Source organism: Populus trichocarpa, chromosome 5 (assembly GCF_000002775.5).
Source record: "Populus trichocarpa isolate Nisqually-1 chromosome 5, P.trichocarpa_v4.1, whole genome shotgun sequence".
Lineage (NCBI taxonomy): Eukaryota > Viridiplantae > Streptophyta > Magnoliopsida > Malpighiales > Salicaceae > Populus > Populus trichocarpa.
This window is the reverse complement of record NC_037289.2, coordinates 22,711,476-22,724,025: the sequence shown is the minus strand read 5'-3', so window position 1 is coordinate 22,724,025 and position 12,550 is coordinate 22,711,476. Positions and strand designations below refer to the sequence as shown.

Here is a 12,550-nt window from a genome sequence, read left to right as displayed (position 1 = left end):
CATTTTGCAGTTAATAAGAGGGACAGCAAGGGATTTGATGCACACTGCATGAAATGGACAAGATTCGAAACCCTAACTTTGTTCCGGGAAGTGTTGCTGTAGGTAGAGTGGTTGGGCAGGAAGTTGGAGAAACACAGACGTCGGAAAGTGACCGCAACTAATAGTCTGGCAGGAAAAAGATGGCCGTCGACTCCTTTCCTGCCCAAACATAGACGTTTTTCTGCTAGAATGCTTGCAATAGTAGACTCGCTAGAGCTTGATTCTTAAGTCCACGCTTGCAAGAGATGGAAGTTTCAACCAGAGCATAACTACTCCTACCAAACTCAAGACGTCTAAACAATGGCAATGGCTGTCCGCATCAGATTCAATTGACTACTGCTCTTATTACGGTCCCATTTCCAGACAATTCATTGCTATTTAGGAGGTTCAAGATACCATTACATTCATGGATAAACACGGAATTCGGACACTAATTAATTTTTATCTTAGCTTATGGCTTATAGAAAGACATCAAAGTAAAGCGGAGCGGAACAATGATATTTGCTTCTCTAATATTTATTTTTTATTTTATTACCATGAATAATTAATAGGTTGGGGGATGAGAGGGTAACGTCTTCACAGTACAATAAAAGGGTATTAGAAAAAAATATTAATACTTATTAGACAATTAAAATTCTTTGGGTGAATAGGTTTTTTTGGATAGTTTAGGTCTACTATAATTATATACAATGTAACCCTATTTTGATATAATAAAAAATAAAAGCTACTCGCTCATGTGGATGTAGATATATTATTGAATCACGTTAAATCTTTTGTTCTTTCTAGTTTATCTTCTATTACAATATTCATTAATAATTGATGCAGCTTTTTCACAACAATTATTAACAAACACTAAAACAATGGTGCTTTTGTTGCGCACCACCCCACAACTATTTATTGTAATAATTTTTTTAAAAATTTATATATTTTTTTAATTTCATCATTCAACATTTGGTTTATTAAAAATTAAGATTTATAATTTGTTATCGTTTACTTTTTATATAATTATCTTAGTCTCGTTCGTGACTCATGTCATGAGTTTAGTGAGTTAACCCAATTGACTTAAGTTTTTTTTTTAATTGATTTCTTCCAGTTTTATCATTTCACATCATCTTCAACATTAGATTGATTATGAATTAAATTTTGTTATTTATTTCGGTTTGTTTTCTATGAGATTATCTTAGTTTTATGACCTGGATTATAAATTTTACGAGTTAACTCGAGTAGACTCAGATCGTTTTATTTTATTGTTATTTTTTTAGATTGAATTTTTTTCAATTTTATCATTCAACAATGAGTTTATTTTGACAATTAATCTAATATGGTGTTGTCTCAATATTTTTTTAAAAGAATATCATCTTAAATTTTTTTTAATTAAACTATATTTTTACCAATTATTTAAATTATTTTTAGACTTTTCAAATTAACTAGATCATAAAAAAGTTTAATTTTGTTTAACAGAAAAATATTAGTCATATCTATAATTCAGTTTTATATTAAAAAAATTAATTACACTTGCAGCATAGCGGAAGCCAACGATATAATAATATAACAAGAGAACCCGGCAACGCAGAAGCAGGAACAAAAAGTGAAACTGAATTTGAAATTGCCAACAGACTCAAGCTGAGGCCAAAGTATATAAAAAAGGCTATAATTAAGTATTAAGTTAAAAGGTGTGGAAAAAACACTTAAACTCACATCCATTAGCACTTAGTAATTCATAGTTTTTTTTTAATTTAAATATTTTTTTGACCTTTTTTTTAAAAAAATTCTAAACTTTTGACTTGACTTATTTTTTATATTATTTTTTTTAATTAAAATTTTTATAAATTTCATCATTCAATATTGATTTCGACAAAGACAATTGAAAATTGAGTTTTATAATTTATTTTAATTTGCTCTCTATAGAATTACTCCAGTCTTATGATTAAAGTCGTGGATTTGACAGGTTAGCCTAGGTTAAATCGAGTCATCTTTTTATTTTTTTCTATGAGATTATCTCGATCTGATGACCTGAGTCATGAGTTTGACGGATTGACTCGGGTCGTTTTTTTTATATTTTTTTAATTTATTTTTTTAATCTCATCCTTTAACATTGAACTGATTGAGGATTGAAATTCGTAATTTATTTTGATTTGCTTTCCATGAAGTTATCTCGGTCTTATGATCCAAGTCACAGATTTGATAGGTTAAACCGGGTCACTTTTTAGGTCGTTCAATTGATTTTTTTTAATTTTATCATTTAATTTAAGTTGGTTAAACTTCATAATATATTTTAATTTGCTTTTTATAGGGTTATCATAATCTTAAAATATAGGTCGTAGATTTAACATATTAACCCGGTTGACCAAAGTCAATCTTTTTTTTTTGTAGTCAAACTATGTTATATAGGTTGTATAGGTTGTTTTTGAACCCGTAAAGTCAACCAAATTATATCGGGTCAATTCTCACATGATTTAAATTTTTTTTCTCTAGAAAAAAATATTAGTAATATTTAAATAATTTTTTACATTCAAAAATTTTTAAACCGACCTAACAACGTAGTGCAATTAAATAATCGAGTATACCTAAAGCCATGTCCATAATCCTATCATCACTATACGCTGATTCCTTCAATAGAGAGTAGCAAGTTCATTTTAATATAAATTTGTTTTTATGTTTTAAAAATATTTATAAAAAATTAATTTAAAATTTAAAATTTAAAATTTTTATATTTTTTTAGTGTTTTCAGATTATTTTAATATGCCGATGTCAAAAATAAATTTTAAAAAATAAAAAAATTATTTTAATATATTTTTAAATAAAAAAATATTTTTAATAACTGTTATTACATTATCAAATAGACATATATCAAAACAAAACCAGAAATTACTATTTCACAACTTGATGATGATGAAATACTTGGTTGGGGCACAACCCATCTGAGTTTTTCTTTTTTTAGTTTCCTCTCCTTTTAATCACAAGCTACAAAGTATATGACAACTCTAACCATAGATATAATAGAGAAATAAAAATGCCATCTTAGAGCTGAAAGATTTTTTCTAAATATTTTTCTAGATTTTTTCTTAATGTTTTTTCAGATATAAAATGTAATGTTTTAGCAAAAGAAAGAGAATTCTCAACCTATAAAAAATATCAGACTCTCTTTTTGTCTCTCTACTCACTTTTCTTCCATTATCACTGCCTAAATTGATTTTGACATTGAAGGGTTTTTGTTGCAGGTAACAACCATCATTCATACATCAATCTTCCTTGAAGGAAGCTGAGTTTCAAGCTTCATCACAACTATATTGAATTGCTTTGAATGAATCTCAACCATTTTATTGAGAAGATAGCAACAGATTACAGACAACATTTTGCCTGCATGCTATGAGACCTTTAACGTGCAGAGGGGGGCAAACCACAGCATACACTTCCTTTATCATCATCTCTACCGGGAGCTTCTACGGAGGAAAATTCTATCCCATTTCAACAATCAAGCATGTATAAGCAATAAGTAACCAGCTTACATAGCTTTCGCCAGTTTTCTCGCTAGGGAATCTTTGTTTCATCTATTTTCTTCGATATCAGGTTTTGAATTAGAAAAAAATGACGAAAACAATTAATCTTGAGAAGGATCAGCGGTAGTATGCCATGTGTCTAGAAGACATGAAAGGAGAACTACCAAAAGGAGAGGTCTTTTGATTTTGGGCAGGAGGGTTAGTGGGTTTCTTTTTCTCATTCTTGGTTTCAGAACGGAGCCAAGACTCAACAACAGAAAGCAGAGTGGCTGAGTTTTTCAACTCATGAACCTCGGTTAACTTCTTAACCCTCTTCAGCTCACCATCTTGTATGTATGCTAGATGTGTTGCCCACGTCTCTAACCCATCAAAAATATGAGTAGCATATACAATTGTAGCTCCTCTCTGCCAAAAAAAGTCAGTCTCGTTACAACATATAATGAACTTCCCTCAGGAACTCAACTAATATTGACATGCATAACAAGAAAATCGTAAACATTGACACTTGAACTTTCTAAGCATTCTATATCTTCTAAAAATATTTCAAAAATAGACAATAGAGGTGATTCCATGCAAAATGATTTTCACTTGAGAAAGCAGAAAAATTAGCCACTGCAATGCAGAAGGATCCACATCTGATAATCAAAATTCACATGGCAGCGATGTTTCTCTTTTAGATAATACAAGTGGGGACTATTGCCATGTGCCCTGATACATTATGCAAATCCACTACCAAAGATTTTCTAGATATTCCTTCAATCAGATCTGTTAGTGCGTGCATACATGTGAATACAATAAAAAATGGGAGTCATACCTGATCACATTCTTCCTTGAAGAACTCAAGCAAATCCATCCTGGCAACAACATCTAGATCGACTGTAACTTCATCTAGCAAAAGAACCTGTAATTGAAAATTTTGGATCCTACTCAATGACTAAGTTGAGAGACACTATGACCTTTCACCAATATTGTCATAAGCAAACCAAATGAAAAAAGATAGCCATTTTTCCACCTCCCAATCCCTAAATCCCACCCCTCCTTGGGGGTGAACCAAGACCTTCAAATGAAATCCCAAGTCTCAACTACCCGGATGTCCATTTGGGAATAAACGATAACCCATTAAAAAAGGAAAACAGGCGACTTTGCCAAGCTTGGGTTATTTCATCAGATTTGATGCCCAAGACAAACCGGTCTCACAAGTAGGTGGGCCGTCACTTGCATATCGAACCCTCTGGCTTAGCTTATCAGCCACGCCAGCAAGAGAGTACAAAAAAAAAAAAAAAAAAAATTCATGGATGCAGGCATCTCTTGAAAAGAGTACTCACATTGCAATACAAAAGAAAGGCTACAGAATAAAATGTCCCAAAGATAAAAGCGTGCTCTCCTAGATGACTTCGTTTGCTGAAAAAAAACTCTGAGACATTCTAACGCATCCCATTCTAAATAGGTGTTAACTGATCAGGGCTTCATAGCTTCACTTTACCTTAAATGGATGAAGAAGACCCATGCAAATCTGGACTCGTCGCCGCTGCCCATCAGACACCTTGTGCATACGCCATTTCAAATCAATGTCAAGCAGCTCAATTAACTTTTCTCTTCTAACAGGATCAGTCCCTTCCACTGCCAGTAATACAAGGAAAAGAGAGCAATCTGAATTCTATTAAATCTAAACAAGAAAACATTGACTAAGAAAGCGCAAACAAAATCAAAGAAAAGAAATATGTCACAAGGAGTCATTAATTACCTCCAAATATCATATGTTCTGCAGAGAAGTCTCCCTGTAGTGGAATCTCCCCCTGAAAAATCGCAAGGCAAGTTTTATTCAGAATGAATTTGTTTACAGTTCATAGAAATGCACTCCACGATGAGGAAACAAGAGCAAACTAATAACATAATTCGAAACTTTAATCCGAAAAGAGCATGAGTCAACACAATGCATAGGATTTTATTCAATAAATAAGCTAATTAATCACTTGAATTTAGGCATAACCCTCCACAATCAATAACAATAACTACTCTTTAAAAAGAAACAGAACTCACTGCAGATCCAACAGTTTTACTCCACGAACCGCCTAAATAAGCCAAGTCACCACTACAAACCAATTGAGTATCATGAAAAGCCGAACCATTTATCACTCGCACCACATCTCTTCCTCCTACCATATGCTTCCCTGCCATTATTTTCAGCAAAGTTGTCTTCCCTGCACCACAAGAAATAGTAAGCTAAGTCTACGAATTCTTCAAAATTAGCATAAAAGAGATCAAATTTTGATTTACCAGATCCGTTAGCGCCAACGAGAAGGCAACGAGATCCAGGAGAGATGTTGAGATTGAATTCGTAGAAGAGTGGATGCTGTCCTGGGTATGCGAATTGCATTCCGCATATACTGATACTGTTTGCCTTCTCATTTTCTCCTCCTCCTCCTTCTGATTGAGAAGCTTTCTCCGCCATTTTTACCTTCCTTTTGCTCTGCAAATGGAGTTAGTTGTACGGGGTGAAGCGTGTTGTCGTCGTGATTATAATAATTATACACGTCTTTCTCTTGCTGTTATGGCTCGCGTCGCGGCCACGAGCTAGTCCGTGGGTTTGGTGGCTGTCAAGTTGGATGCACCAGTTTCTTACACGTGGTGGGTTTTCAATCCGCCACGTTCTTAAAAAATTATGAAAAACATTTTTTCCTCTTTACGGCAACGACGTCGGTTTAATATCCATTCGATTTGTTTTTCAACTGTGAAATGAAATCCGTTTATTCTTGTCAAAGAAGGCATTTTCTAGTCTAAAATTACAAATTAAAAAGAAGAGGAGAAACAAAATCGGAAAACCCATAGCAAGAAGCTAGAGAGAGAGAGAGAGAGAGAGACTGAGGATTAGGTTTTCTCTGATTGGAAAAACACGAGAGAGAGATTCAAGCTGGGACTAGAAAAAGATTAGGTATGCCAGAGATTTCCTTAATCAAACATGTTTAAGAAAGAATATTGGAATTTCAGTAATCCTCTTCGGTAATTGGAGGAATTCTGGAGTGAATAACTGCAATAGAAATAAAATGCAGTGAAGTAGAGTGCACTATTTTTATCGAATCGTATGTTTATTAACTGATTTTGTTTCTTGCCGAATTTATTTTTATTTGTTTCTTGTGTTTTTTGAGTATGCTGAGGATATAGTATTGAGAGAGAGATACGTGCAGTTTTTTTTTTAATGGCGGAAATCGTGTTTGTTTGTGTTGGCAGGTGGCTCATTTTGGTATTGTTATGTTGTTTGAGCTGTGTGAGTTATAACAATGAAGGTAGATGAGGATTCAGTTTTGCTTAGTAGCTTGGGGGTCACCTCAGCGAACCCTGAAGATATTGAACGTGTTGTTTTAGAAGAGGTATGAGCTTCGGTTCTTTGTTTTTCATAGAGTGGTGCTTAGTCTGCTTGTCTTCTTCATAAGTGCTGTTTAATCGTGTTCATGATTGATGATTATGGAATGCAAGGAATGTATAGAAATATGATCTAATGAAGGTTCTATATTGTATTGGTTTTAGTTTCTTTGAGAACTTAATCAGACGTGTCTTAGCTCTTGACGTTTTAATGGTTACCTTGTTCCGTATTTCTCTATTCTGTTTTAGGCTTTTAGCAATGAGGAGAATATTGTAAACTATATAACGACTATCAAAGTTTTTCAAATTGAGGAATGTTGTTTGCTGAATGGCAGGCAAGAAACAATGCAGATAAGGGAGGGAGCACTGAGGAGGAACCTCCTGACAAGTTGGAAAACGTTGATCCATCATCTGCCAACCAAGCAAAACTTTATAGTAAATTGAGGGCTGTAAAATTTGAAATAGATGCTGTTGCATCAACTGTTGAAGAAGTAACAGATGTTGTGAGTGGCGAACACCAGACTTATGATGATGGTGGTGGAACAAAGAAAAGGGACAAAGGAGATGATGAAAGTGGAGTTCAGGTATCTCCTGATGACTTCACTCTTCAACAGGCCCTGGCAGCTGATCGGCTAAGAAGTCTTAAGAGAACTAAAGTAAAACTTGAGAAAGAGCTTTTAGATTTGCGCAAGGATGATGCTACCAAGGCTGTAGAACATGATAAACTGTTAGCAAACCTTGTGAAGGAAGATCCAAGACCGAAGAAAAAGTCAAAAAAGGTTCTGAAATCAGGAAAAAACAAGGAAAAGCAACAGAAAACAGTTTCATTCGCTGATGATGCTGATTTTGATTTGATGTTGGATGGAGCATCTTCAGGATTTGTTGAAACAGTGAGTTAAAAATAGTTTGTCTTTCCATGAATTGCACATTGAGATTTGCTGTAGGATAAAGTCCTGCTAGTGGATTAATGATTTTTTCATGGTTCAATGATAAAAGCAATGAAGGCTGCTAACTTTCTGCTATTTATGTCTTAGGAAAGGGATGAATTGGTGAGGAAAGGAATATTAACTCCTTTTCATCAGCTTAAGGGCTTTGAACGTCGTCTTCAGCAACCAGGGTCATCAAGTGGGAAAAATGAGTCTATTGAAGAAGACAAGACTGATGGTCTTGATTCCGATAGTGTTGTCAGAGCTGCTCATTCGATGTTAGAGGCTGCAAAAGCTCGTCCCACAACTAAACTTCTTGATTCAGAAGCTCTGCCAAAGCTTGATGCACCAACTCGTCCTTTTCAGAGGCTGAAAACACCTTTGAAAGCTTGTCAGTCCCCAGAAAGAGATGCAGAGAAAAGGAAGGGTTCAGAAAGGAAAAGGAAACGGCCTTTGCCTGGAAAGAAATGGAGAAAGAGTGCTTCTTGGGAAGATATGGGTGAAAGTGGTATGTACTCTATTTTCCTTTCTTAAGGCGTTAACTATGGCCATCATCAGTTTCTGTACTGTGGTAATTGTTTGGTTTGTTTCAACTGTTCATGTCTTGGTTGCTGTCATCAAGCAGACAGAGCTCAAAGAGCATCTCTAAAATGAAAATTTCCAGTCAAAGCATGCATCAGCTAACTCCATTATGCATAGGGTTATCTTCTTTAATGCTTTTATTCACAGTAGATTTTTTTGGTTATTCTGCAGAAGATTCTGGGAGAAACTTGGTTACATCCATCTCCGAAGAAGACGTTGATGATGGTTATGATAATGACTCTCCTTTCATAACACTTGAAGGTGGTCTTAAAATCCCAGAAGCCATTTTCAGCGAACTCTTTGATTACCAGAAAGTTGGTGTGCAGTGGCTATGGGAATTGCATTGCCAAAGAGCAGGCGGTATTATTGGAGATGAGATGGGTCTTGGTAAGACCATCCAGGTCTTATCTTTTCTTGGAGCATTGCATTTCAGTAACATGTACAAACCAAGTATTGTTGTTTGCCCTGTCACACTCTTGAGACAATGGAAAAGGGAAGCACAAAAGTGGTACCCAAGATTTCATGTGGAGCTACTACATGATTCTGCTCAGGATGTTTCTTGCAGGGATCCTTTAAAGAAGAAGCGAGCCCAGTCTTATGAAAGCGACTGTGAGACTGAAGATTCACTTGACAGTGATTATGAGGGAAGTATTTCATGTAGAAAGGCCAACAAATGGGATTCCTTGATAAATAGAGTTTTTGAATCTGATTCTGGGTTGCTTATTACCACTTATGAACAACTACGCTTGCTAGGAGAAAAATTACTCGACTTTGAATGGGGCTATGCAGTTCTGGATGAAGGGCACCGTATTCGGAATCCAAATGCTGAAATTACCCTGGTTTGCAAACAGCTTCAGACGGTTCATCGCATTATAATGACAGGCGCACCGATTCAAAACAAATTGACTGAATTGTGGTCTTTGTTTGATTTTGTATTTCCTGGAAAGTTGGGGGTCATGCCCGTATTTGAGGCAGAATTTGCTGTTCCAATCTCTGTTGGTGGTTATGCCAATGCTTCACCTCTACAAGTATCTACAGCTTACAGGTGCACATTGTTATATTTCTTAAATCTTGTAGGTGGTTCTGAGTTTGCATGAAATTCACAGATTTTCTTTATCAAATTTGTAAATTGTACCATTTCTGAACTGAAAAATCTAAATTTTCTGTAACAGCAAATCACTTCTTGATCCTAATTCTCTGTTGTTGCAGGTGTGCTGTGGTGCTGCGTGACTTGATCATGCCTTATCTTCTCCGGCGTATGAAGATGGATGTCAATGCACATCTTCCCAAAAAAACTGAACATGTCCTCTTCTGTAGTCTTACTTCAGAGCAAAGATCTGTGTATAGAGCGTTTCTTGCAAGCACTGAGGTGGAAAATATACTGGATGGAAGTAGAAATTCTCTGTATGGAATAGATGTGATGCGTAAGATATGTAACCATCCTGATCTGCTTGAGAGAGAGCATTCCTATCATAATCCAGACTATGGGAATCCTGAACGCAGTGGAAAAATGAAAGTTGTAGCCCAAGTGCTCAAGGTGTGGCAGGAGCAGGGTCACCGTGTTCTTCTGTTCACTCAAACTCAGCAAATGCTGGATATTTTTGAGAATTTTTTGAATTCTGGTGGTTATAATTACCGAAGAATGGACGGTTCAACTCCTATAAAACTGAGGATGTCCATAATAGATGAATTTAACAACTCAGGTGATATTTTTATATTCATTTTAACTACAAAAGTTGGAGGATTAGGGACAAATCTAACTGGTGCAAACAGGGTGATTATCTTTGATCCTGATTGGAACCCCTCAACTGACATGCAGGTATTTGTGGTTAATTTTTGGTTTTAGGTATGTAGTTATTTAAGATGCATCATATAATTTGTAGCTAGCCTGCTCCATTGTTAATTATGATAACCTTAGCATTCTTTCTGAGAGTATCCTATTCAAGAAACCATTTAAATTGTAATAGTATTGCTGCTTATGATATAACCATGATATTTATTTAAGTTTCTGTAAATTTTGTTTCATAACTAAGGTTATTTTAATCAACTGTGGGAATTGAATTTGAGATTCTGCTTTTCCATTGATCCACATATCTTTATACTGAGGGCGATTATTGATTTTAATAGGCCAGGGAACGTGCTTGGCGTATTGGCCAGAAAAAGGATGTCACTGTATATAGACTGATCACAGGTGGAACTATTGAGGAGAAGGTATATCACCGGCAAATTTATAAGCATTTTCTTACTAATAAGATATTGAAGAACCCACAGCAGAGAAGGTTCTTTAGAGCTCGAGATATGAAGGATCTTTTCACGCTGAATGATGATGGAGAGGGTGGGTCAACTGAAACATCTAACATTTTCAGTCAGTTATCTGAAGATGTGAATGTTGTTGGTACAAAGAAAGAAAAGCTGAAGAAGCGCAAAAAAAACAAAGGCATTGCACAACATGCTGACGATGCCATAGTTGACAATGAAAACAACTCTGAGATCAGAGCTTTGAGGAGGGAAGAGAAAGAAAAAGCTGATTGTAGTGATGGTGAAGTAGATGAAGAAACAAATATCTTGAAGAGTCTTTTTGATGCCAATGGGATACATGTAAGTTTCCAACTATTTCTCCGTGATAACTTTATCCAATGATATTAATCAATACAATTGTGTTTCGAGTGACCTTTTCTACACTTTGTATGCCTTGTTTTTGCTAAAATCAGCACTATGCTTGGCTGGAATGTGTAGATGAGAATATTTGTATAACATGTATACGAGTCATGTTCAGTAATTATTTGTGGATAAACAGTATATTAGACTGCATTATGCCTATTGAAACTACAGATAGCCTTTGTGTTACATGCATTCATTTTGTTTTCCCTCACTTTGTGTTGATCTTCATCATTTCCTTCAGAGTGCCGTGAACCATGATGTTATTATGAATGCACATGATGGAGAGAAGATGAGGCTTGAGGAACAAGCTTCTCAAGTTGCACAAAGAGCAGCAGAAGCATTACGCCAGTCTCGAATGCTCCGTAGTCGTGATAGTATATCTGTCCCTACATGGACAGGCAAATCAGGGACTGCTGGTGCACCATCATCAGTTCGTCAAAAATTTGGATCAACTGTGAACTCCCAGCTGATCAAATCTTCTGATTCATCATCCAGCAATAAAAAGCAACCTGAAAGGCATAGCAGCTGGGACTTCTGCAGGAAAAGCATTATCCTCGGCGGAACTACTTGCCAGAATTCGGGGAAATCAAGAAAGAGCAGTTGGTGCCGGGCTTGACCAACAGTTTGGATTTGCATCAAGTTCTGGTACCAGTGCAATGTCTGAAAATAGTGGAGCATCTAAGCCACCTCAAACTTTATCCAGTGTCCAGCCTGAAATTTTGATTCGCCAGATCTGTACATTTATACAAAGACGAGGTGGAAGTTCTGATTCATCAAGCATAGTCCAGCACTTCAAAGACAGGATACCATCGAAGGACCTGCCCTTGTTCAAGAATCTTTTGAAGGAAATAGCTTCACTGAGGGAAGACGCTAATGGAAAACAATGGGTTCTTAAACCCGAATATCAATAGCAATAATTTCCCAGCCAAGTGAGTTATACTTTCTGTTATGGGCTTCCTCCATTTTTGCAGATGACAGCTGTTTTTTGTAGAACAAAGGATACCATATATCCCCTTTTTTATTTTTTTGCTTCTGTCAATTCATGGGGCGTTTTCTATAATATCAAAACCAAACCAAACGTAAAGCGATTCTCTGTACAGTGCAACAATCATTGTAATATATCCCATTTACAGGTGAAAATAGTAGGATTTTAAGATCTCGATCATGGTCAGTCTGATCCAGCAACGGATGTCATAAAAGAAGGTTTCACAGTCCAAATTTTTCTGTGCTGTTCCTGCTGTATGGTAGAAGCACTCATTTATCTACATGCAAATCATTTTTATGTGGAGATGAAAGGGCAGTTACAGTGTTACAGAACAATTATCGCCACCCATCTCCGAGAATTATTCAATGGACGGCCTGTTGCCTTGAAGATGCTGATTCTTTTTATTTGCATTTTTAACGAATGTTATTGTGCTAACTAGGCTGATAAGCAGCAGGGTCGGTGACTTGGTTTTTCTTGAACAGCATTGTTAGTAGTTT

At 35.8% G+C, this 12,550-nt stretch overlaps 2 protein-coding genes across 3 annotated transcripts; one reads left to right on the top strand and one right to left on the bottom strand.

Moving 5' to 3' along the window:
* Positions 1-3,334: 3,334 nt before the first annotated feature.
* Positions 3,335-6,071, bottom strand: LOC7454357 (ABC transporter I family member 19). 2 transcript variants are annotated; one of them, XM_024601084.2, is made up of 6 exons: positions 5,817-6,071; positions 5,580-5,710; positions 5,284-5,335; positions 5,023-5,159; positions 4,354-4,440; positions 3,335-3,944 (listed from the first exon to the last, which is right to left on the bottom strand). In XM_024601084.2, exons 1-6 carry the CDS (start codon positions 5,989-5,991, stop codon positions 3,657-3,659), a joined length of 870 nt encoding a protein of 289 aa, XP_024456852.2. In that variant the 5' UTR covers positions 5,992-6,071; the 3' UTR covers positions 3,335-3,656. The 2 variants fall into 2 exon arrangements, with proteins under 2 accessions (XP_024456852.2, XP_002306861.3); XM_002306825.3 differs by having other exon boundaries at positions 5,580-5,740; positions 5,817-6,068.
* Positions 6,072-6,309: 238 nt separating this feature from the next.
* Positions 6,310-12,208, top strand: LOC7476928 (protein CHROMATIN REMODELING 8). Its single transcript, XM_024601081.2, is given in 9 exon segments — positions 6,310-6,619; positions 6,768-6,907; positions 7,235-7,789; positions 7,934-8,333; positions 8,579-9,452; positions 9,617-10,226; positions 10,535-11,005; positions 11,310-11,561; positions 11,563-12,208. Coding segments are annotated over 8 exon segments (3,669 nt in total). The 5' UTR covers positions 6,310-6,619; positions 6,768-6,817; the 3' UTR covers positions 11,980-12,208.
* Positions 12,209-12,550: the final 342 nt, after the last annotated feature.

Coding starts and splice junctions, on each gene's coding strand:
- LOC7454357 (XM_002306825.3), bottom strand. CDS start 5,991: ATGGCGGAGAAAGCTTCTCAATCAGAAGGAGGAGGAGGAGAAAATGAG. Junction 5,741..5,816: donor CGTTGGCGCTAACGGATCTG/GTAAATCAAAAT, acceptor CTTGTGGTGCAG/GGAAGACAACTTTGCTGAAA. Junction 5,160..5,283: donor AGAACATATGATATTTGGAG/GTAATTAATGAC, acceptor TATTACTGGCAG/TGGAAGGGACTGATCCTGTT.